This window comes from Eschscholzia californica, unplaced genomic scaffold (assembly GCF_041429995.1).
Source record: "Eschscholzia californica isolate CP2 unplaced genomic scaffold, dmEscCali1.0.p SCAF_4, whole genome shotgun sequence".
Classification (NCBI taxonomy): domain Eukaryota; kingdom Viridiplantae; phylum Streptophyta; class Magnoliopsida; order Ranunculales; family Papaveraceae; genus Eschscholzia; species Eschscholzia californica.
Genome location: NW_028238461.1, coordinates 55,552,174 through 55,576,066, shown reverse-complemented (window position 1 = coordinate 55,576,066; position 23,893 = coordinate 55,552,174). Strand labels below are relative to the sequence as shown.

The 23,893-nt window shown below is 36.5% G+C and overlaps 3 protein-coding genes across 3 annotated transcripts; 2 read left to right on the top strand and 1 right to left on the bottom strand.

The window, feature by feature from the left end:
• The first annotated feature begins 765 nt into the window (after positions 1–765).
• On the top strand, positions 766–3,414 carry LOC147546467 (wall-associated receptor kinase-like 20). Its single transcript, XM_086672919.1, has one exon. It carries the CDS (start codon positions 1,040–1,042, stop codon positions 2,993–2,995), a length of 1,956 nt encoding a protein of 651 aa, XP_086529045.1. The 5' UTR covers positions 766–1,039; the 3' UTR covers positions 2,996–3,414.
• A 648-nt stretch (positions 3,415–4,062) lies between these two features.
• Positions 4,063–8,141, bottom strand: LOC147546466 (aspartic proteinase 36-like). Its single transcript, XM_086672924.1, has 10 exons — positions 7,579–8,141; positions 7,254–7,383; positions 6,912–7,159; positions 6,581–6,808; positions 5,703–5,865; positions 5,540–5,613; positions 5,352–5,448; positions 5,161–5,227; positions 4,482–4,553; positions 4,063–4,375 (listed from the first exon to the last, which is right to left on the bottom strand). The coding sequence occupies exons 1-10, from the start codon at positions 7,818–7,820 to the stop codon at positions 4,212–4,214; spliced, it is 1,485 nt and encodes a 494-aa protein (XP_086529050.1). The 5' UTR covers positions 7,821–8,141; the 3' UTR covers positions 4,063–4,211.
• Positions 8,142–17,430: 9,289 nt separating this feature from the next.
• PHF1 (phosphate transporter traffic facilitator1) lies at positions 17,431–21,360 on the top strand. The gene is made up of 10 exons (XM_086634309.1): positions 17,431–18,052; positions 18,142–18,242; positions 18,971–19,103; positions 19,237–19,328; positions 19,870–19,969; positions 20,071–20,143; positions 20,229–20,349; positions 20,553–20,672; positions 20,801–20,868; positions 20,972–21,360. Exons 1-10 carry the CDS (start codon positions 17,873–17,875, stop codon positions 21,172–21,174), a joined length of 1,191 nt encoding a protein of 396 aa, XP_086490435.1. The 5' UTR covers positions 17,431–17,872; the 3' UTR covers positions 21,175–21,360.
• The last annotated feature ends 2,533 nt before the right edge of the window (positions 21,361–23,893 follow it).

Sequence of the window (23,893 nt, the reverse complement as noted above, 5' to 3'; positions counted from 1 at the left end):
TTCAATTAACACCATGTCCCTAGGATCTGAATTTACACAAACATCCGTAAGGTTTAAGATCAAATTTGTGTCTAACGGTGACCATATCTCTGAGCATCAGAACAAGGCGAATCCTAGACATGGTTAATGACATTTGAGATGCTTGTCTGAACAGACTACTAAATTCCCATCTCTTTTACATAAAGAAAGATGCACCAGGCCTTGAATATTCCATTCAACCCACTAACCTTGCTTTTGTTAAAGTCGAAACGAGAATATTTCTAACATAGTCACATGTAAAATTCATTTGATCTGGTGACTATCCCATTCAGGATTCTAGTCTTCTAGTTACCTTGACTCGTCACTTCTACCATGATCGTCTATTTCGGATTGGAACTTGATGAAACTAAACAAATGAGTAAACAAAAATATGCAACATACCACTATTAGAGTATCGATCATGGGGTTTATTTGCTGTTTTAAGAGTTATACACTCGTTGCTATGATCGACATTTTGATAGATTTTAAACGTCGTAATGATGAATATGTGTATTACTGTTAAGCAGGAACACGACTGTTCGAGTATGCTTAGAGTTCCTTGGTTTTCATTTTATTCTCTTACTTTCCTGAACTTTATATCGGGGGATTGAGATATCGATCATGTAATCTTAGTCTAGATAACATTATTCTTCCCCACTTTGACATTAAAGCTATGCGTAAAATATAGATGTAGCTCTCGAACTACGAATATTTCGAAGTTAAAAGAGAAAAAAACATTAATGACCAAAAAGACTAGAATTTTCCATTACTTAGTGGATAGTTATCTCTAATTAAGGGTTTTCTTTTTGACATATTACTTTCATATATGAGATGATGTTTTATACCCATTTTGCATAACTTTTTGAAGAAACCTTTGGAATCCAAGGGTCCTATGAAATGCCAAGCTTTCACCAAAAAATATCTGTTTTGATTCCCTTTTCCTCAAATGTTAAAAGCTATTCACTTTGTTCTTCTTTCATGAGCTTTTATTTCCAATTCTCTCTCTATCTCTATACCTATAATGAACTTCCAATTCTCTTTCTTAGCCCTTGCAAAGATGGAGAGAAGTATTCCAAACTTAACACCATCATTTCTCCATGCATATTTCTTCATTCTATGCTTTGTTCCTCTATCTTCTTCCTTTACTACATGTCCTGATTGTGGTTCCATTCAAATTCCATACCCTTTAAGCACTAATCCAAACTGTGGCAACCCAGACTACTCCCTTCGATGTGATCCTCAAATGGAGAAGCTGTTCTTTGACACACTCAATGGAAGTTCTTATCTTGTTCTCAATATACAAGCTTCCTCTCAGCGTTTCGTGGTTCAACCATCACCGTGGGTGCCTGGGAAATGTATCACACAAGACATGGAGTTAAGTGAAGGTGTTTGGTTGAACCAAACACTTCCATTCAATATAACAACATCGAACACTATCTTCTTCTTCAACTGCTCACCCCGCCTACTTGTATCTCCTCTGAATTGTAGCAGTTCTAGTCTTTGCCATCAGTACTTGGATCGCTCTCAACATATCGATCCAAATCGGGCCCATCAATGCACTGAAGGGTTTGCCCCGTGTTGCACGTTTGTAGCAGGTGGTATGCCTTCGGCTTATAAGATACGGCTACATACTTCAGGTTGTAGAGCCTTTAGAAGTATTCTACACCTTGACACTGAAAAACCAGCAAGTGAATGGGAAGAAGGGTTAGAAATCCAATGGGCTCAACCAGCTGAACCTCTTTGTAGAACCCAACATGATTGTTCGACAACTTCTACATGTTCGAATTCGACTAGTCTTGGCGTTTCTCGCTGTCTTTGCATAAAAGGGTATTACTGGGATCATGTTCTTGGGTCTTGTTCAAGAAAGTTTAACCACTCCAAAAGAAGGACAATTCTAGAAATCGGGATCGGAGTATTCTCTTTCCTACTTCTTTCCATAGCTTTAAGTGTCATAAGATTAAGAAACTCGAGACGAATTGCTGATCAGACAAAGCTTGCCAAAGAAAGAGAAGATATGTTGAAAGCAAGTATTGGCGGAAAGTCCTCAAAAATGTTTAGTCTCAAAGAGGTCAAGAAAGCAACTTGTGGGTTTTCAAAGGACAGAATCTTAGGGATTGGTGGTTTTGGAGAGGTTTATAAAGGGGAGCTTCAAGATGGAACTGTGGTTGCTGTTAAGTCTGCTAAAGTAGGCAACATCAAGAGCACAAATCAAGTACTAAACGAAGTCGGAATTCTCTCTCAAGTCAACCATAAGAATCTTGTTAGACTTTTGGGTTGTTGCATTGAAGCAGAACAACCATTAATGATCTACGAGTATATACCGAATGGGACACTCCATGATCATCTCCGAGGTAAGTTTTCTGCATTTTTAAATTGGAAAACAAGGCTGAAAATAGCTTTACAAACTGCAGAAGCTTTAGCTTACTTGCACTCCTCTGCTTATACACCCATTTATCATAGAGATGTTAAATCAACCAATATCCTATTAGATGAAGATCTAAATGCCAAGGTTGCTGATTTTGGCCTGTCAAGATTTGCTCTGCCAGGTTTAAGCCATGTCTCAACTTGTGCACAAGGAACATTAGGTTATCTCGATCCCGAATACTATAGAAACTACCAATTAACCGATAAAAGTGACGTTTATAGTTACGGGGTTGTGTTGCTTGAACTCCTCACTTCTCAGAAAGCTATCGACTTCTCAAGAGATCAAGACGATGTGAATCTTGCCGTCTATGTAAACCGTGTAGTCAATAATGGCGCACTAATGGAAGTTATTGAACATCAATTACTCGATATTGAGCCTTCGACCTCTACCCTAACAAGTATAAAGCTCTTCGCTGAGCTCGCACTCGCTTGCCTAAGAGAAAAGAAAGGAGAGAGACCCACCATGAAAGATGTAGTTGAAGAACTGCAATGTATTCTAGCCATACTTGATCAAAAACAGGATTCTAGTGAAGTAGACATTGAAGTTATGTAACAGTTATTTAATGGTTAGGGTTGCCAAGCTATTATGTATTGTAAGTTAAGTCTTGGTTATTAATTGTACCTAAGTATGAATTATAAATTTGAGAGTGTTGGTTAGAGTGGAGTTGGTCAAGTAGTTTAAGAGAAGTGATTCTATAGAGTGAAGTGGGGTCAAAAGAAAATAAACAAAAGTTTGAAGGATCAGATACCCTTTTTGTGAAGAGGAAGCATAAAGGTTTCCCAAGAAATAGACATCCATATATGAAAGTGATAGAAAAATGGAAACCTCTTAAGAACTTGTTGACTTATCTTACCTTGATTAGAAAAGGCAACTTTTTGAAATGGACCAACCATTATAAGTGTTCTTGTAAAATGGGGAAAGCATTATGTATTGTTTTAATCTCAAAAAAATTTTAGGAATTGTTCTATTTACTTCCTTTTTGTTGGATTTTAGGAGTATATTATAGATACTTTTAGTGGTAAGTCATTTAACTTAACAAAAACGTATTTGATCAAGAAGACGACTTAGTCAAACTCCGAATAAGATTTTAAGTCAATATCATTCCTCCGGAAGATAATACCAATCTCCCGTTTGGCCCAAGTCCTATCATTAATATCTCACGAAAGAAAAGTGTGTTGAATACTTTTACGAGAAAGAAAACTTCACCTCTAGAGATAGTTTGGACGAAAGAGGCTCAAGACCACCCAACATAAAATTCTTCCCTCAACCAAGAGTTGGTTGAGTCCAAAAAGAAAGGATATTGTGTCTCTCTTACTATGATTACGATAGTGACAAAAATGCTATTCTTATAAAAAGAAACATGATTAGTTAAGGGTTAATAAATTGGGTTTGAGACCAACTCCCAAGGTCCATATAAATAATGAAGCAAAAGATTAGAAACACTAAAGAGGAGATAAGCTTTCATGATTTGTCCACAATTAAGTGGAGAAAAAAGATTACATTTCGAGCACTCATCGGATTTAAATAACTAATGAAACATAGATTTCCACAAGATATAGTAAAATGGTCCTGTATGTGTTGAACTTTTATAATGTGAATGGTAGTCCGGCCTTGGAAGCTTGTTTTAACCTAAAACCTTATATTTACTGACTTTTACTATATACAACATAAGAAACAATTTACAATATAAAAAGAGAAAAACAGAACCCTCCCTCTTTACTATATACATCCAATAAAGAATGGGATGCTCAAAACATGTGATTACATCTTAAGTTGCAAAAAATAAGAATTGTACGAAAATGGAGATGTACATAATAACCGTGGCAACTGGTATGAAGTGGTAGAGAGAGTTCCTCGATGAGCTGCTCGCTAGTGTTCCCGTGTTAATTTTCTCATTACCAGAAGATAAGGAGACATTCACAGACATTGAACCTGGGATAAATTTCAAGAACAAGTACTTGGTGAGCTTTGTTGAATAGAAAATCTTTCATTTATGCGATATCTCGTCGTGATTTTAATTCTGAATATAGAAACTTACAGTCATAATCAGCCCATCCTATTCTTTGATTAGCTAGATCATAAACAATGATCTTGTCTTTTAGAACAAGGTCTGCAAAAAGGAAACCAGATCAGAGAATTCTCACTCAACTTGTTAACACCAAGAAGGATTTTATGCAGAATATGTCCACTCGAAGATGCATTTCTTCGTTTTAAAACCTTACATATTTCTTACACATTCAGGAGTCTTGTGGATCAGATTAAAAGGATCAACTTCTGTGAGGGCGATGTCTTCATCATATAGACTATCCTCGCAGAAGATCAACAATTCTAAATTTTGGATCATTAAATGTTGGTCTGCATTGGCAATGTTGAAAACAATGGACGAATATGTAGTGCTTTTTTTGTTGAGAGACGAATATATAGTGTTAAGAAAAATAAAACTCGTGCAATTATAAGCAAAATTGCTTTTTGCTAAGTTGGATTTTGCACTAGTTTATATGACTCAATTCTCGGTTTCTTTTCAAAACTCAAAGTTGTTTCCTAGTTGGCAACATAAAGAAGGTTTTCAGCAGCCATCCACATTGTATGAGTAAGAGTTTCAGGGTTTGTCCGTTCAAACTCAATGTTGGCGAAGTCCAAATTTTCCCAAACCATAAAACAATGTTTCTTGAGACCAGAACAAAAAGAAAGAAAAAGCAGCAGGTCGGATGCAATACCTCCTAGAATTGTTGTTCCTTGACCTGAAACTTTCTGAAAGCCAATGCACCATATTGCAGCACCATTCTGCAACAATATTTTCCGCGCATTTAGTTAAAGGGAACATTCAGAATACATCCACTCATGACCGACCCCAATAAAATATTAGCATTTTCTTCCAAGTATTAGAAATCATAGGTGAACAACTCACAGCATAACCCTGCTGTAAAAGGTAGTCCTCGGGTTTTAAAACCATACGTGCACCACCCGCAAAGTTTAAAGTTACTGGAGGAAACAAGTCACTGACACTGAACAAAAAAACACACAGCAATTGTTAGATAATTTGACTTAAAAGTCGTTGTAAGACAATAACTCAAATCATGGTTCTGAAAATTATACCTGTTGGGGACTGCAAAACACTGGTTTCCTTTGTTAGAAAATGTTTGCACCGATTGCGAAACAGCTCCAATTAGCTAGAGAGAAAACAAAGATAAAAATAATAGGCTTCAATTTATATTCATCAATATGATGGATTCAACTTCGATATATAGTGATTACTTACAGAATTCACAAAAGGATCGTAAGCTTCTTCTGCAAGGTATGCTAATGTTGTTCCAGAGTCCACTATGGTTCCTTGACTGCTTGATGTTTCAAATACTTGTGGATCAATAGATACTGGTTGCCCGTTGATGGAAATACTTTGCAGATTCAAATTATAATGAGGTCTGAGGAATCAAAACACTGTAAGTTAAAATAGCATTACTATTTCATATTGTTTTTAGTTAAAGCCCAATTATAAATATTGCTAGAAATATCAACACTGATCTACATCAAATTCATAATAACTAAGCTTATAATTGTTTAACACAAGTAGCTAAACAGTAAAACAGACAAAGTGGCTCAGGGTGAACGCATGGGTATACAAGCTTAAATTTTTAGTTTTGAGGAAATACAAGAAACATGCACGTCCATGTAACCCATTAACATGTAGTTCAAGCATCAACGTCAAATCAAGGAACTAATTTCACAATTATATCTATTCATTTGAAGTTTCTTGGTCATGTGGTTATTTCAGGTGAGCCGTCTTATTGAAGGCAAATGGAGTTTAAGTACTGCACAGTAGCGTTGCTAATATGGATCAAAGACAGCAAATTTTTTGAACTTTCTTAGAACTTACTTTGAAGTTCTTTCTCAAATTTATATTGATGTGTGTGGGGTAAAAGCTAAGATAGAATGATATTTTAAAACTTAGAAGGCACATAAGATAACATTGTGTTGAAATAGATGGAGATGTGGTAAAATATTAAAGCCTCGAATTCAACAAATAAAAAGTTAACAAGTCCTGAAACTCGTGAAAATGGAATGTATGAGAAAATAAAAAGAGCAACAAAATGCAATTTTTTGTTTATAAGTTTACTTGAAGGTTCAGAAGAGATTTACTGGGATGGAACAAGCGGACTATAAACGATACCCGGTTCCACAATTTCACCGAGAACAAATATACCCCCACCCTTCTCGCCTCCTTTCAAGCAATGAGAAAATACTCTTGGCGTAATTCCTCGTGAAGACAGTTGCGAGATGACGGATATACTATTTTGTCCAAACCCAAATATCCCATCAACTGCTCGATCTGGTTTGGTTAAGTCCCCTGACTGATAGTTGCTGCATCTATTCTCAACAACAAACACAACCCAATAATCCCCATTGATTTCAAGAAGCAAATAGCATTAAGAAAAAAAAACTCATTCAAGGAATGTAAAAGTTAACGCACCCGAAAACAACAGGAGCTGAAGCATTAGCTATCAAGGAATCCCCAGTAACCGTATCAAAATACAACACGTCTGCCATATAATAACCCGACGTGCCACTCCCATCTCCATACTGAAATGAATAACTGCACTGAGAATTCTGAGAGCAAATACCTTCAGCAGTTCGAATAACCGAAGCACATACATTGTCCGAACACGAAATTTGAGAAGCTGAAGAAGAGCTGCTGGGATCAAAGAAATCAAGCTTTATCTGTGAACCAAAAAGACTTGGATTCTTAATCTCTAAACTTTGGAAGGAGACAATTAGGCATAATATGGGAAAACTAAAAGAGATGAAAAATTACCCCAAGTCCACTGGTTTGGGGGCAACCAGAACAAGAATTGCAATTAACCCATAAAATATCACTTCCAGTATCAATTTGTACAGTGAATTCTTTTGGAGGAGTGCCCAATTTCAGTGTTGTAAAGTAAAGCCTATCACAAGAACATTTAAACAATAAGAAGTTAAATGCCAAAAAGGAACAAACTTTATAACAAATTAGACACAAAAATTCAAAACCCTTAATTGAATAACGCACAAAAAGAAGAGATTATAGAACAAATCAAGAAACCCTAATTTTATAGTTTCAAAAATACTACAGACTAGGTTAAAGAAAATGAAGAAATTACCCAACAGTGTAAGGATCAGAAGAACCTTGAACAGGAAAATCAACAACACCAATTGAAGTCTGTAAAATTCGACGGTGTCTTGCTAAATCCCTCTTCTTTAACTCATTCAATTCGACTTTTTGATTCAGTGGAACAAGTCTTTCAACATTCAGAGTTAATGGAAACCCACAGTTTACATAGTCCGACGGGAATAAAACAGCAGTTATCAAAATCACAAATCCAGCTTGAAGAAGCGCCCGCATTTCTTCAAAATTTATTTACTCCAACTAAATTCTCTTCCGGTAAGAGAGAGAGAGAGAGAAGAACTCTTCTTCTTCTTCTTTCTTATGAATGCATATATATTTGAGAGCTCGGACATAGTAGTCCTACAAACATACTGTCTAGTTTAGAGAGAGAGAGAGAGGGAGAGAGAGGGAGAGAGAGAGAATTGTTGAGTAAGCAGCAAAAAAAGGGGTTGTTGTTGATTTTTAGACGCTTCCAACTGCTACGGTGCATTGGGTGCACATTACGCTCACTCTGTTTTTTTATCTTGAGGAAGGAACTTTCTTCACCATTACACTAGTGATCTTCCCACCATAGACTTTCCAAGTCTTATGGTTTTTTCCCTTTTTTCTTTCTCGAGTTAACTTCATTTTGGGGACTATCGAGATTTTTCTTTTTTTTTTTTGTGGTTGAAAGGACTATGGAGAATTTGGTTCCCATAATTATCTAATACTCCTACTTTAGTAGTTGATTCGTAAAGATTATGATTTCATTATTTTGATTTAACAATTTTATTTCTTTTTTTTTCAAGTTTGCCTCACTATAATTTTGTAATAGTCCCACATTGCTCACAAGAGTGTCCAGAGACTGGGCTATATGTGTATGCTCAAGCTTAGTAAGTATCGAGGCCTCTTGGGAGGGTCGTGGTGCCTTCGCCAAGACAAAATCTCACACCACGCTGAGTGGTGGCTAAGTGAGGACAAAATCGTTGTGGGGGGTCCACGGTGTCGCTGCGTACTCTGATGGTCGGGCGAATCGTGTGTCGTCGCCCATACCGAGGCCTTTTGGGTGGGCTTGTGGTGCCTTCGCCAAGAACAAAACCCCGTACCCGTGTGGGCTTGGGCCTGGGTGGTTAAAGCGGGGACAATATCGGCAACTGCTAAGGCTTGGGGCGTTACAAAGTGGTGTCAGAGCTCTAGGTTTAGTGGTCCTAGGGTTGTATTGTGGGTTTAATTGTCGTCGTTAGACACGTCATTGTTATGAACACTTTAATTAGTGTCTTGCAGAACTGGTTGAATCTAGAATGTGCTTTTGGAATTGCTTTCTTGTGAAAACTTGAAAGAAGTTGTCTTTATATTTTGAGAATCTAAATTGTGATTGCAAATTTTTCATGGGAAGGATAATGGCTATTGATGTGATGTACTTTTTGTTTGTGATGCGTGCGAGTAAATGTCTTATTTGACCGTGATGTCAAACCTAAGGTATGTGATTGTGATTGTAGCAATACATATATTTATGATATACATGAGGGTACTGAAAATCCCTACTTTTATGGGGTTTTGGGTTGTTTGAATGTGTGTTGTGTGATAGTGTATCAGTTGATTATGAATCAACTTAAAAATTTGTTTCGATGAGAAAATGTTAACTGGGAATGGTTGGCTCGACATGTGGGTCGATGCAAACACGAATTTGTTGTCGTGATAGTGGACAACCTCGTGGACCATGATTTTAAGTTCTACTTATTGGATTGAACCAAGAATGATTGGCTCGACATGTGGGTCGATTGCAAACACTAGTTACTAATGCGATATTGGATAACTTGGTGGACCATGATCTTGAGTTTCGTTAATGGATTGAACTAAGACTGGTTGGCTCGACATGTGGGTCGATTGCAAACACGGGCTTGTCAATTTGATATTGGACAACCCAGTGGACCAGGGGCTTGAAATCTAATATGGATTGACGATTATAATCCATAAGTGATCGGTGGTTGGCTCGACAGGATGATCGATGCAAACACAAGTTCATTATTGTGGACCACATACTTCTAGTTTGAGAAGTAATAAATTGAACTAAGACTGGTTGGCTCGACATGTGGGTCGATTGCAAACACGGGTTTGTCAATGTGATATTGGACAACCTAGTGGACCAGGGGCTTGGGTTCTAATATGGATTGACGGTTGTAATCCATAGGTGGTTGGCTCGACAGGATGATCGATGCAAACACAAGTTCATTCTTGTGGACCACATACTTCTTGTTTGAGAAGTAATTTACCAACTAGAGGTTGGCTCGCCTCCTGCTCATATGTAAAGTGCTCGTGTTGCACGGATCCCCTCTTTGGGAGGTATCAATGGTTTATTGAGAGGTTTAAGTCGATGCAAACACGGATGCTAAGTGAAGCTATCTTGTGGACCTCAAAATTTGGTTATGCCCCTCCAAAAGGGAAGTTGTATTGTATGAATCTTTTCAACCGTGTAACAGGTTGACTTCAGTTGTGTTGTATTTCTTGTGCTTGTATAACATTTATGTTCTAGCATTTGCTACACTTGATTGCATATTATTTGTGATTGTGGTATGTTTGATTTCGAGGACGAAATCCTCTTTTTAGGGTGGAAGATTGTAACACCCCTATTTTCTTGATATACCAAATTGAGTGGAAATAATAAAAGTCTAGGTCAGTTTTGTTTAGATGAAATACTGGTGGGTTTAAAAAGCCTATTTCTCTTCACTTTTGAGGAAACCCTATAGAAAAGAAAGAGGGTGCAGCCGCTCCTTAGTGATGGGAGGAGGAATAAAGAAGAAAAGTGATGGAAATAGAGTTCTCTAGTGAGAGAACAAGCCATGGTTGTGGTCTTAAAGTCATCTAACACGAAAAGAGGTAGATTTCCTATCTCCTAATTTTTTGTAGGCTCTTTCAATTTATTCCATGATAGGTATAGTATTGTTAATCACATGAAAGAACGATTAAATGGCTTAGAGACTAGTTTTATCTAGAATTTCATAAAACATATAGAGAGGACAGTATTTTGGTCTAAATTCAACTTACATCTGGTATTGATATATGAAGAATCTCGGTGTGATTCTTATATTTTTGGAAAGTTCTGTTTGTCTACTTTCTAGTAGTTCAAACGGTTTGTTAATCCGAGTTCCGAGTGAAGAGTTACGATAGTTTTCGTACAAGGTGTCAGAACAGTGTCTACTGCAGTCGGTTTATATTAAAATTAAATCTGGTGTAGATATATAATGAATCTAAGTGTGATTCTTATATGTTTGGAAAGTTATGTTTTTCTACTTTCTATTAATTCAAACGGTTTGTTAATCCGAGTTCCGAGTGAAGAGTTACGATAGTTTTCGTACAAGGTGTCAGAACAGTGTCTACTGCAGTCGGTTTATATTAAAATTAAATCTGGCGTAGATATGTAATGAATCTAAGTGTGCTTATTATATTTTTGGAAAGGTTTGTTTGTCTACTTTCTATTAATTCAAACGGTTCGTTAATCCGAGTTCCGAGTGAAGAGTTACGATAGTTTTCGTACAAGGTGTCAGAACAGTGTCTACTGCACGTCGGTTTATATTAAAATTAAATCTGGTGTAGATATATAATTAATCTAAGTTTGATTCTTATATGGTTGGAAAGGTCTGTTCGTCTACTTTTTAGTAGTTCAAACGGTTCATTAATCCGATTTTCGAGTGAGAAGTTATGATTGTTTTCGTACAAGGTGTCAGAACAGTCTCCGATGGACGAATTTATTGAGATAATTCACATGGTTTCTGTTCTTTAGGCAATGCATCTCCTAGGTAGATACCTTCTAGTGGTGAGCCTATGTTTGTTAATTAATATTTTTATTTGCTTGTTTGAGATTGCGATCCACGTGAGGATCTACTATAAGCATCATCCCTTCTGACTTGTCATGTGTTGTTGACTTGAATTGTTTGGTGAGTTTGTTTGTAAGTCTTGATAAGAGTCAATGTTTGTTGTGTATTGGTCTGAGATACCTGAACAAGAGTTTGATGGTTGTGTCTTTTGACATAATGTGGTTGTCGACGTACATGTCAAGTTTGTGACCATAAAGGTTTACCTTAGTTAAAGGCATGATATTTTCTATCTGCTGAAAAAAAAAAGATCGTTGTATTATCAGGGTTAGTATTAGATTAAAATAATACGAGAACCGGAAAACCTAATAATTAATCAAATGACATAAATTATTAGTTTCGAGAGGGATTGGATAAATCTGATATATTATGTTAGTATTCACCGTTAAATTTCAGATAATGCCAATAATGAATATGAATGCAATGCTTCCTTGATTGGGGATTGAGCTTGCCTACCGAGACTTAGGTTTGAGGAAATCTACTGCAGTTGGGTTTTAACCCAGCTATTTTGTTTTTCAGGTAATTATTGTGCACTCATGGTAGGTGTTGCTCGTGGATCCAGTTTGAAGGTCTCAAATCTTTGATTTCAAGGCGGTTAGCTTGAGATTTGGGATTTGGGACGCTACAAAGTGGTATCAGAGCCGAGGACGACTCTTCGCTGAGGGTGGGGGATTGTAATAGTCCCACATTGCTCACAAGAGTGTCCAGAGACTGGGCTATATGTGTAAGCTCAAGCTTAGTAAGTACCGAGGCCTTTTGGGTAGGCTTGTGGTGACTTCGCCAAGGACAAAACCCCGTACCTGTGTGAGGTGGTTAAAGCGGGGACAATATCGGCAACTGCTAAGGCTTAGGGCGTTACAAAGTGGTATCAGAGCCGAGGACGGCTCTTCGTTGAGGGTGGAGGATTGTAATAGTCCCACATTGCTCACAAGAGTGTCCAGAGACTGGGCTATATGTGTATGCTCAAGCTTAGTAAGTACCGAGGCCTCTTGGGAGGGTCGTGGTGCCTTCGCCAAGACAAAACCTCACACCACGCTGAGTGGTGGCTAAGTGAGGACAAAATCGTTGTGGGGGGTCCACGGTGTCGCTGCGTACTCTGATGGTCGGGCGAATCGTGTGTCGTCGCCCATACCGAGGCCTTTTGGGTGGGCTTGTGGTGCCTTCGCCAAGAACAAAACCCCGTACCCGTGTGGGCTTGGGCCTGGGTGGTTAAAGCGGGGACAATATCGGCAACTGCTAAGGCTTGGGGCGTCACAAATTTATCTCTTCTTCTTGATAAAAAAGAGTCGTCAGTGGACGGTCAAACCGACCGTCTGCAGACAACATTCAACTTGTGAATTGTTGATGAATTTCCTCCTAAATTCTGATTTAGGATTTTTTTTCGAGAAAGCGAAAAAGAGAAAGAAATTATGACAGTGGAGGAGATGGTAGTGGTAGTAGCGATAGTGGAAGAAGAGTAAGAATAAAAAGAGAGACTGAAAAACAAAGTTATTTCTTTTTTTTTTTTTCAGTTGAAGGTCGTAGACAAGTCCGATTGTCAGATATGGAACAAAACCTTTTAAAAGAAAGTAAAACAGTAAAAAAAATATTGAGTGTTAAATTTGACTTCCACAATTATAATTTTGTAGACCAATCTAGAACATTGAACATATATAGGGACCAATTTTCTTATTAGTCACAAATTGGGGCCCAAATTAAAACTAACCCTTATTTCTTGTATTTAGATTTTGTATTACTTTAATAAAAATTAGTTTATCCTACGTTAACTATAATCTTTTCACATGAAGTTTAAATATTTGTTTAGCCAGCTGACATATTCACATATTCAAATTTCAAACAAAAAAAGACTACTCTATCGATCATAACAAATGAGTCGGACTATCAACCCTTCTTCAAAAGTATTGTTTGTGAGATTACTCTCATCTTGTACTTAATTTTCCTAACAACATTTGTTACAAGTTCAACAAAAGAAACAACATTTGTTAGAAATTACTAAATGTGTGCGTGGCTTCACTCCTTGGAATGAAATAATACAAGTGTAGGAGTCCTTTTGCAATATAAAACTAGCAATATGTTGGCTTTTAATCTTTTATTAGACCATGTCTCTTAAAAGTTGGTGAATCATAGTATGAAACTTGGAAAATAATAAATGCAAGAAAGTTGTTTCTTATCAGGCTGTAATATGAACTTATTCTAAAGATAATATTTTTTGTAAGAATTGGATGCTTTCATATCTTTGTTAAAAAGAATAATCAAAAGCAAAATTAGATATATAGTAATAGAAAAGCAGATAAAACTTCACATGTAAATGATGTAATATGACTTAAATAATAATTCGGAAAGTTCTCCTTCAGCTCAATCACGCACTTTTCCTCTTTTTCTATAGAAACATTATAGTTTTATTATAGTTTTAAGAGATAAAACTAGTTTATAATTGACTTTGTGAGAGTCTAATCCAGAACGAGTGTGATATTGGTTTAGAAAACCATATGTTCGGCGGAAAAACATATACCAATTTTTACAGGCCTTCATTGGAGACTTCTAACATATGTACGCATAAGAAAATAACTTTTAATTGATTAATTTTGAACGGTAGTTGACACTTTTAAATATCTTTAATTTATTCACCGTCGAATTCAAATTAAGATTCATGGAAATGGATTCCAAAGGTAGCTGGAAGAGTCATGTATGAAGTTGGTAGAGATATCAAGGAGCAAAAATGGTAAAGAAAAGTTTAAAACACAAATATGAAATTTTGTGAATTAGGAACATTGACCCTATTAAAATCTTTTTTTATTTTTATTTTTTTGTCATTGAAAAACGTATTCTGATTGAGAATCTAAATGTGTAAAAATATGATTGAGTAAGGAACATATTAAGGGATATACATGACTTGAGCAAAAGAAAATGCTCAAATTTCTTGCCCAAAATATACTGCTCATCTTTTCTTGCTCAAGGGTTTACAACCATTTATACTAAACCCCCTCAATACACGGCTTGTGTCATGAAAAAAATCATGCAGGGTCCTGGGTCGCTTTCATTCTTTTGTTTTTTTTTTTTTTTTGTTAATGAAGGGTCGCTTTCATTCTGAAGTGCAGGGATTGATATTCCAGACTCTTACTAAGAAAGACCAATTTTTTCAACAAAAAAAACAACTAAGGAAAGACCAATTACTAGCTAAAATTACTAATTACCACACAAAATTACTTTTCAAAGTGAGTTTATATTGATATTAGAGTAGATTAAGTTTTGACTTTTCTTCTCGATCTCCTTAATGTGAAGACATATTTACTTTAACGCGGTCTACTTATCCCCATTGAGCACTCGGCCTCTGATTTCAGGGTAGTCATGCTTTTCATTAAAGCCCATGGGCACCCCAGGTGAGATACCGGATGGAACCTACAATTGATCATAAGTGCCTATAGTCAGGCTTACATCATGGCACTTTCGGATTGAAAATCCTTAACGTTGGGCTAGGGGTGCTTACATTCCGAAAATTGTGTGAATTTATGGTGTAAGGCATGAGGTTCCTTAGATCTTGTTAGGGCAAGTCCAACGTAGGGCTCGGGCTCTTAATTTTGGGAGCCCCAGAGTTTTTCTCAATTCCAACGTCAGGCTCCCAAATCAAAGTAATGTACGATTGCTAAGTTCGTGTGCGAAATTTTGATTTAAAATTTCGACTATAAATTAAAATGTGATATTATTTGAGAGAGATAACTTCAAATATCAATGGAATGAGACGTATGGTGCTTAATCAATCATCACGACTTCCTTAGATATGGGGTGCCTTTAACTGTCCAAATATCAATGGAATGACTGTATAGATGTATAGTGCTTAATCAATCATCACGACTTCCTTAGATATGGGGTGCCTTTAGCTGTCCAAATATCAATGGAATGACTGTATAGACGTATAGTGCTTAATCAATCATCACGATTTCCTTAGACATTGTGTTCACATGATGTAACAAAGTCATGCAACATATTTCGTTTTTTGAACTATCAGCGTGTCTCGAACCCTTGACCTTTAAGGCAGAAGACTACACCTCTTATCTCCTCCAGGGGCCATGGGTTGGGTCAGTCTCTGAAGGCTCTCAGACTGGACCTAGCCCGTGTTGTTCAAGCCCAACACACATTAGGTCCAGTGTAATTGTCGTCTGACCGTCTCAGCCTGATTGTCGTCAGATTGCCCTCGAACAACCCTAGTTTGTGGGGGCTCGAAAACAAATAGAGGCCAAGAGTAAAACGAAAGGGCGTCTGTCAGACACCCTAATAACAGAAGCAGAAGAGAGGGTTGGTACAGTTCAAGTTTGTACGAGGACTGAGAGAAGAAGATGAGAACAAAATAAGAAGGTCAAAATTTTTGAATTTTTTTTCAACAGGACGATGAGAGCAATACTCAAAACTTTTATGACACACTTGAACCTCTAGCTTTTTAGATAGTTTTTAAATCTCAACTCATAAGTCATAACATAACATTGGTATGATATACTTAATTTCCTAAATGTTTGAGATTGTTATAATTCTTACTTTTCAAGAAAAGTTTGTCCGAAAAATCTATGAAAAGGAATAAACTTTGAAAACAAGGGTTAGATTGGTAGGTACTTACGGTCTGTTTGATACGTTGGAAAATAGGTTGGGAAAATCGATTTTCTTAGGAAAATCGATTTTCCATTGTTTGGTTCGTCCAAAAAGGTGTGAAAGTTGATTTTCGTGAGAAAAAAAAGTGGGAAAAACGTCCAACAAATTTTACCACCTCCAACGTGAGAAAGTCACTTTCCCACGCTCCAATTTTACGGTCTCTCTCCTCCCGACTCTTTCACGGGCCTCTCTCTCACACACTTTTCTGAACTCTCTCATCAGCATCTGCAGATGCAAAGCCTTCTCCCTCCTCTCTGTCTCTCTATATCTTAGTGACGTATCGGACATCCATGGGTCTATGACTCCATGAAATTAGAAGATCATGAAGTGTATTGAAACCCTAATCATAGATAACGAACCAGACATCCATTTCTACCTCCATGAAAAAACCCTAAATCATAGTGTATTAAAGCCTTCATACCTCCACGAAATTAGAAGATCATCTTTGTATGGCTGTGGAATTTGGAAGAAGACCTTCATCATAGATAACGAACCAGATATCCATTTCTATGAAGTGGTAAAATCGATTTTGTTATAACTTACCAGAGAAAGAAAGGGGTAAAGAAACATAGGAACAACCCTAACTTTTTTTTGAAAATCTGATAGGAAAGCAAGAACAAATCTTATTAGCCCATTAGAGTACTTTTTAATCCCTTGAGTAACTTTTGTTCTTCAATCAAAAGTTATGTAACTCTTGTAGCTTTATTCTCTCCACGATTGGAAGATCAACATGAGATAATAGCATCCATTTTTTTTGAAACAGGAAGACTACATGAGATAATAGCATCCATTTTTTTTGAAACAGGAAGACTAGAAGATCTTCAACAAAAAAAAGAAAGGTGACAGTAGCAAGAAGATGACGAAATTCTATAGGCACTCTCACTTAATTGGTATATAATGAATTAGAGTATGGATTTTTAAAGGCACCTGAGCATTTTCTTACAACCCCACCAAACACCATAAAACTTAATTCACATGAAAAACTAGGTTTTCTTTCCCATCAGAAAAAAAAATGGTTTTCACACGTATCAAACGGACCCTTAAAAGAAAAACATTGAAAAAAGATATTGGTTGGGACTATGGAACCCATGATAAAAGAAAGTGCAAATTTGACAAATTGGGCTACAACACATACTATTATTAATATAGGAACTTCATCTATTTATTCGTTTCAATGGACTAGTTCTGTTTTCGGCCAAGCCTATCCTCGTCCCCACACAGATCGACTAATAGAACAACATATTAGTGATGATTTGTGTATTTGGATAGAAAAATGCTCTAAAAAGACGTATTAACCCTTTTTTTTTTTTTTTTTTTTTTTTTTTCATATTTAGTATAGACCTAAATCTATTAGTATATTTGAATGATGCAAACAACCAACCAGATTAGAGATTTGGATGTGAATGGGATTAACAGAAGGAGAGAGACTGTTGGTACAGTTCAAGTTTAGACGAGGGCAAGTGGGAGAAGAAGATTACAACAAATTAAGAAAGTCAAAACTAACTAATAAGAAAGGATGATGATGATGGATCCCACGCCTTTCCCGGTCTATAAAAATTCCTAAGAATATACCCCCCCTCCCCTCTCCTCCCATTGAGTTTTTCCGCCAGCAAACAAAATATCTATCTCCAGAGGGGAGTTGACAATTTCACATTATATCAAAGTCCAACTTCCACTCCTTCATCACCAACTCTACAAAAGGTAACCCATCGTCGATCAATCAATCCATTATTACTGCTGAGAGAGAAGAAATAACCCTTTCTTTTACAAAGATAGAGAAAAAGAAAGAGTAAAATCATGGAAGGTCGAAGGGAGGGGCAAGAGGAGGGTTCGGTAACATGTGCTTCGTGGATCAGAAGACCAGAGAATGCTCATCTTGCTGTATTGGGGAAATCAAGACGCGGACACCAATCTCCTTCTATCATCCAAATCTTTTCTTTTGATTCCAAAACCACTTCTCTCTCAGATTCTCCCCTTGTAAGTAATCACACCTCTTCTTTTTTATTCCTTTATAATTAGGGTTTTAGAAATTTGAATTTGTTTTTTTTTTTTTTTTTTGATTGAAGGCTACGCACGAGTTTGAATTTGAAGAGGGTAATGTTGTTAGTGTTGCCGTTCATCCCAGTGGAGATGATTTAGTTTGCTCCGTTACCACTGCTGGTTGCAAGTAACTTCTCTTTCATTTTACCTTTTTTGTTTCTCAATTAATACTTATTTGAATCCCCTGCCTCCTGCTTTTATGAAACCCTAACTAAATAATTTGTCCACAGACTGGTCAATCTTAGTATGCAATTAGAATTTAAAGTTTCTAATAAAAAAATCCAAAAAGATTAAAGCTGCTGTTTCGCCGAGTCAAGTAGATTCATCTCGGTCTGGAGATAGACCAGAAACTCCGCTAAACCCTAACTCAGGTGTTTCAGCCGAGACCTAACAGAGACACGAGATTCTCGACCGAAACAGACTATATAGCTCAAGCAGACATAAGTAGGAATGTTTTCTTGCAGGTGCCCTAAATATACTATTAATTATCTAACGTTTCTCATTCTTCTCACTTCGCATAGCCATAACATTTGAGTTTTGAGTTGTATTTTTGAAGTTCGAATAGGAATTTGAGACATCGGTTACTTGTGTATCGTTAATATGTCTAATTAAGGTTGGTTTCTAATTCACATACAAATTCGATATCACTCTTGTGAATGAAAAAAAAAATACTCAACATATACTATCTGTATCCACACAAGGTTTTATCAAGTAAAATTGAACTTTGGGAAGTTACTCATTTAGCTGTGCTTACCACCTGGTGTCCTCATTAGAATCTATCTGATTCAACTTTGCAAGTATCGTCACTTCACCTGTGAAAGAGTATAGATTGAGAAGTTTTTATGAATTTTACAGACTGTTGGAGTTGCATAGTTTAGGAGGAAAAATATCTCTTCTGGCAAAAGATCTACCTCCTCTTGAAAGTGCTGGTCCTCAGAAATGTTTGGCTTTTAGTGTCGATGGTTCTAAGCTCGCCGCTGGAGGAGAGGTAAAGTACTTAAGTTTTAGCAGCAATTTACTATTACCTATAAGTCTAAAACGATAGGTTTATTAAAAAAATTGCATACTTCTTTCAAAAAAAAAATTTGCATACCAATTTATTGTTCTTGTCTAATGTGTAGGATGGGCATCTCAGAATCTTTGAATGGCCAAGCTTACGGGTTCTTTTAGATGAACCAAGAGCGCACAAGTCATTCCGAGATATGGATTTTAGGTAGGATTTCGTTTCCTTACTATTGTTGTCTTTCATGGATTCCAAGAGTTAGTGCATTCATTACATGGCAAATATACATCAAAATATATAGTATGTAGATGCATCATGAATGGAATAAACCCTATAAGTACCATGTCAAAGACATGTTGGGTCTTAAATGCCATGTAAAGACCCTTAAAGGCCATCTTTTGGGATATGAAGCCCCATTTCTTCCTACCTTCACTTTATGTACCCCAAGTCCAACATATTATGAATTTTACTTCTGCTGAGAATTGAACTTGGGACCTCCGGGTTCCAGAGAGGGTCTCCAACCACTACCCCTGGAGGTGGTGGACTTTTGTTGCATATACTCATAGGTGCATATGCCATAAGAAGTACGAAACATGCTATAAGTATGTATTTATAATGTATGTGTTCATATCTATTTTCAATAATCAATGTAAGTGTGTAACTTGTTCATGGTCACATTTCGTGTTATCGGTAGAATACATTTGTGTACTTTCAAATGACCACTCATGTTTTTTCTCTCTCTATACACCAGCCTAGACTCAGAGTTCTTAGCATCAACCTCAACTGATGGTTCTGCGAGGATATGGAAGATAGACGATGGTGTTCCATTGACTTCTTTAACGCGTAACACGGTATATTACATTTTAATACATAACAATTACAATTTCGTGATTGGTTTTCTGGAACTTTTTCTAATATCACTGTACCCAAATTGTAAACTACATGTTTGTAGGATGAGAAGATCGAATGCTGTCGATTCTCAAAGGATGGGACTAAGCCCTTCCTGTTTTGTACAGTTCAAAAGGGTAAGTTGGTCCTGCTGAGAATCAAACAATGCACCATGTTTTGGTATCCACCTCTTAACTTGTATGATCTTAATCAAAATCACAGGTGACAAAGGAGTTACTGCAGTCTGGGATATCAGTACTTGGGAAAGAATTGGTTATAAGAGGCTGCTTAGGAAAAATGCTTCTGTCATGTCCATCAGTCTCGACGGCAAATATCTTGCTTTGTAAGGAATTAAGTTCAAAACTTCTTTCATTATGAATCGTTCAAGGATTAGTACATTGATATTCAACTCATAGCAATAGTCATATTCTTTTATAAACTTGAACCCGTATTTGTAATCATTGGTTGCTATTGTCTATTGATATTCACCTTTGTTTGCCTTTTTAACTTGTAATTATCTCTGACGAAACATTTGACATGATATAGGGGAAGTAAAGATGGTGATGTATGTGTAGTGGAAGTAAAGAAAATGGAGATATGCCAGTGGAGTAAGAGGCTTCACTCTGGTACAAGCATTTCCTCACTCGAATTTTGTCCTAGTGAAAGGTAACTTCCTCCGGAGATATCATGTAAATAACATATCGATTTTTTTCCTTTCTTGATAAAGGAGTTAACCTCTTTGAAGCTTCTTATATATTCTCGGCCTTGACATATTTTGATATTGATTTTGTCAGGGTAGTGATTTCCACTTCTAAAGAATGGGGAACCATCGTAACAAAACTGAATATAACCGACTGGAAAGGTCTTTCTTCTTTCCCTATGTATACCAAATGTTTAGGTTTGACGACATCGAAAACTAAAAATGTTGAATAAAATGAGACTGAAGTTTACAGCTTTCTGTGCAGAATGGCAAATATACATGGTGTTGTTGGGACTCTTTTTGGCATCAGCGGTTCTATTTTACATATTTTTCGAGAACTCAGATTCGTTTTGGAATTTCCCACTAGGACAAAATCAATCAGGAAAGCCAAAGATTGAAGCGTTCTACAGTGATACTCAATCTGATGATCAAGGTGCCTGGGGAGCTTTTGGCCCGTTAGATATGTAAACAAATTTGTGTATCTGAAAGAACAATCAATTATCTTTATAATGTCACGTTAGCCACGTTTTTTTTTTAATTCAAGTATTGTCGTGTTTCACGAGTGAGATTCTGATCTTCTAATTGAAAGGGTGTAGTTCAAATTCCAAAAAAAAGCGAACCAAGGAAAGGATTATTCTAGAGCAGTTCACTTTATTTGTTGATCCATCGTCCATTACATAGTTTGATTATTCAACAGTTTTACTTACCCATTACTCTAAGAAGCATTCGACCACCTCTGGGCCGTCTAAAAATGTGACGTTGGGTGCCTTAGCAGTAGAGAGTTGGCGTCTAGAGGTTCCCTTGCTGGAAATTTCTTGTGCACATTGTTATAAACATGAAATTTCCCCCTTGCTGCAACCTGCAAGTGTTATTGTGGTGTGAATAACAAAAGGAGCAAGTATCTTGTAGGCCATAGTCGATGATCTTGGACAAAATCAAACCCCCTGTCCCTGCTATGAGAACCTAGTCTAAATCCAACATATTTGTCAGGCACCCTTATAGATGGAGAAAAATATGAACACGGGGAGAGAGACGAAAGTACAAGAGAGAAAACATAGAATATATAAACGAACCAGCCTATCTTTATGTGTTTTCCAGGAGATAATAAAATGCAAAGTTAATTTCGTGTTAACAAGCTTAATAGTTATTAACCTTGATGCTTAAGACAATTGATATTTGTTATACATATAAAAAGTTAATTTTCACAACGAACAAAACCAAAAACATCTGTTTACAAAGTATGGTGTGCATATGTTGGTGTTATATATGCGTCCGTACTCTTTGGTGCAAGCAGTTGAGCGCTTACCAACATTTACGAGATTCCCCTTCACAAATTGTAGACCCCTCTGTATCACCTTCTCCTTTTGCACTTGGTAAAAAGACATTATAAAACAAAAGTTTGAGTCTGAAACTTCTCCATCCTCAGTAGCTATGTAATGCTCAGAGACTAGACCTATCCGATTGACACCGTTGTATAACTTATTATGTCTAAAACATTATCATTCCAAGAACGTTAAATATACAAATGAAAACAAATATATTATTCATAAGAAAAGGATTGAATTACCAGAAAAAACAGTGATAAAAAGTACCAAAAGAAGAACGAAAAGAATACTTGATCTCCAACTTAGTATTTTAGTGAAAGAGTGATGATAAAAAGTACCACTATATAAGTTCTACGTTCCCTTTCTATTTTTCCTCAGTTGCAACTTGTAAATGTGTATCGATGGGCCTAGCCGGTGAGTGGTCTGTGGCTTGGGGTGTCTTAGCTTGCTCGGCACGACTTATTGGCTTTAGCCGTTACCAATAGCTTGCTCGGCACGACTTATTGGCTTTAGCCGTTACCAATAGCTTGCTCGGCACGACTTATTGGCTTTAGCCGTTACCAATAGCTTGCTTGGTCATTTCGAAGTTCGATATTTATCATATTTTCTAAACATATTGTGGATACATATATCTATCATAAGGATAGAATAAACACAACTGTCATAAAACTACCTGAGATTTCATAAGTAAACCCCTCAACATGCAATTAGAAAATACATGCATGATGTTCCGGAGAACAATATGTGATGGACACTGGACCTAAAGGTAAGAAAGTGTTTTCCGTGGGAAAATGCTAAATCGTCCGAAAAAGGGAGCGACCGCCGGGCATATTTCTTTGGGCCTCAAAGGTAGAATAAATCATGGCTCTTTTGATTTTGTGAAGGTATTGCTGTTGTTTTCTCTCTTGTAAATTAGCGATCTAGCCGCATAACTTATTATGTCCAAAGCATTATCATTCCTAGAATGTTACAGATATACAAATGAAAACAAATATATTCATAAGAAAAAAGATTGAATTACCCAAAAAACAGTGATAAAAAAAAGAACAAAAAATTACTTAATCTCCAACTTAGTATTTTAGTTAAAGAGTGATGACGAAAAAAAAAAAATACTTGGTTTCCTATAGCTAAATTTCTAGTTCATTTCTTATGTGTTATGTGTTTTGTGGTGTGCCTTATGTGTTATCTATAATGTATTAAGTGTTAAGTCGTTCTTGTCTATAGTTAAAATGATATCTAAAATCAGTTAACTGAGCAGAACAAGATAAAAGTAAGGTAAGTTAGATGGGAAAAGCTATAGAAAATTAGTTAGTTAGAGAAGAAGAAGTTTTTTTTTTTTTGTTGAACTTGAGAAGAACATGTTAAACATAAAGAAAATGAAATCATCAGACCATGTGTTGAATGGAGTGGTATAAGGTGTGATTCTTTTGGTGAGGTAACCTCTGTAGATATTTCTTCAAAAGGTTTGTCTCGTTTTATCACATAACTAGAATTATTATTACTATTTTTATCTTATTAATGTTATTCGGCCTTGGATTGTTCTTTGGTTACAAATATTACATGAAAAGCGAAAATTCCGAGAACGTAGAAAGTCATAAGAATGAAAGTGTGGGCTCTAGTAGTTATGCTGGGGTTGAGAGAGGGGGTGCTACAATTTCCTTCGAGTTTATACGACACGATACTGACGATTTCAGTGAAAGTAACACGTTGGGTAAGGGTGACTCTTGTATTATTTACAAAGGAACACTTGACGATGGAACTATAATAACAGTCAAGAGAATGGAGACTAATTCGATGGGAACGCAAGGGCTAGCTGAATTTGAAGCCGAAATAGGTGTTCTTACAAAAGTGAATTAAAGATA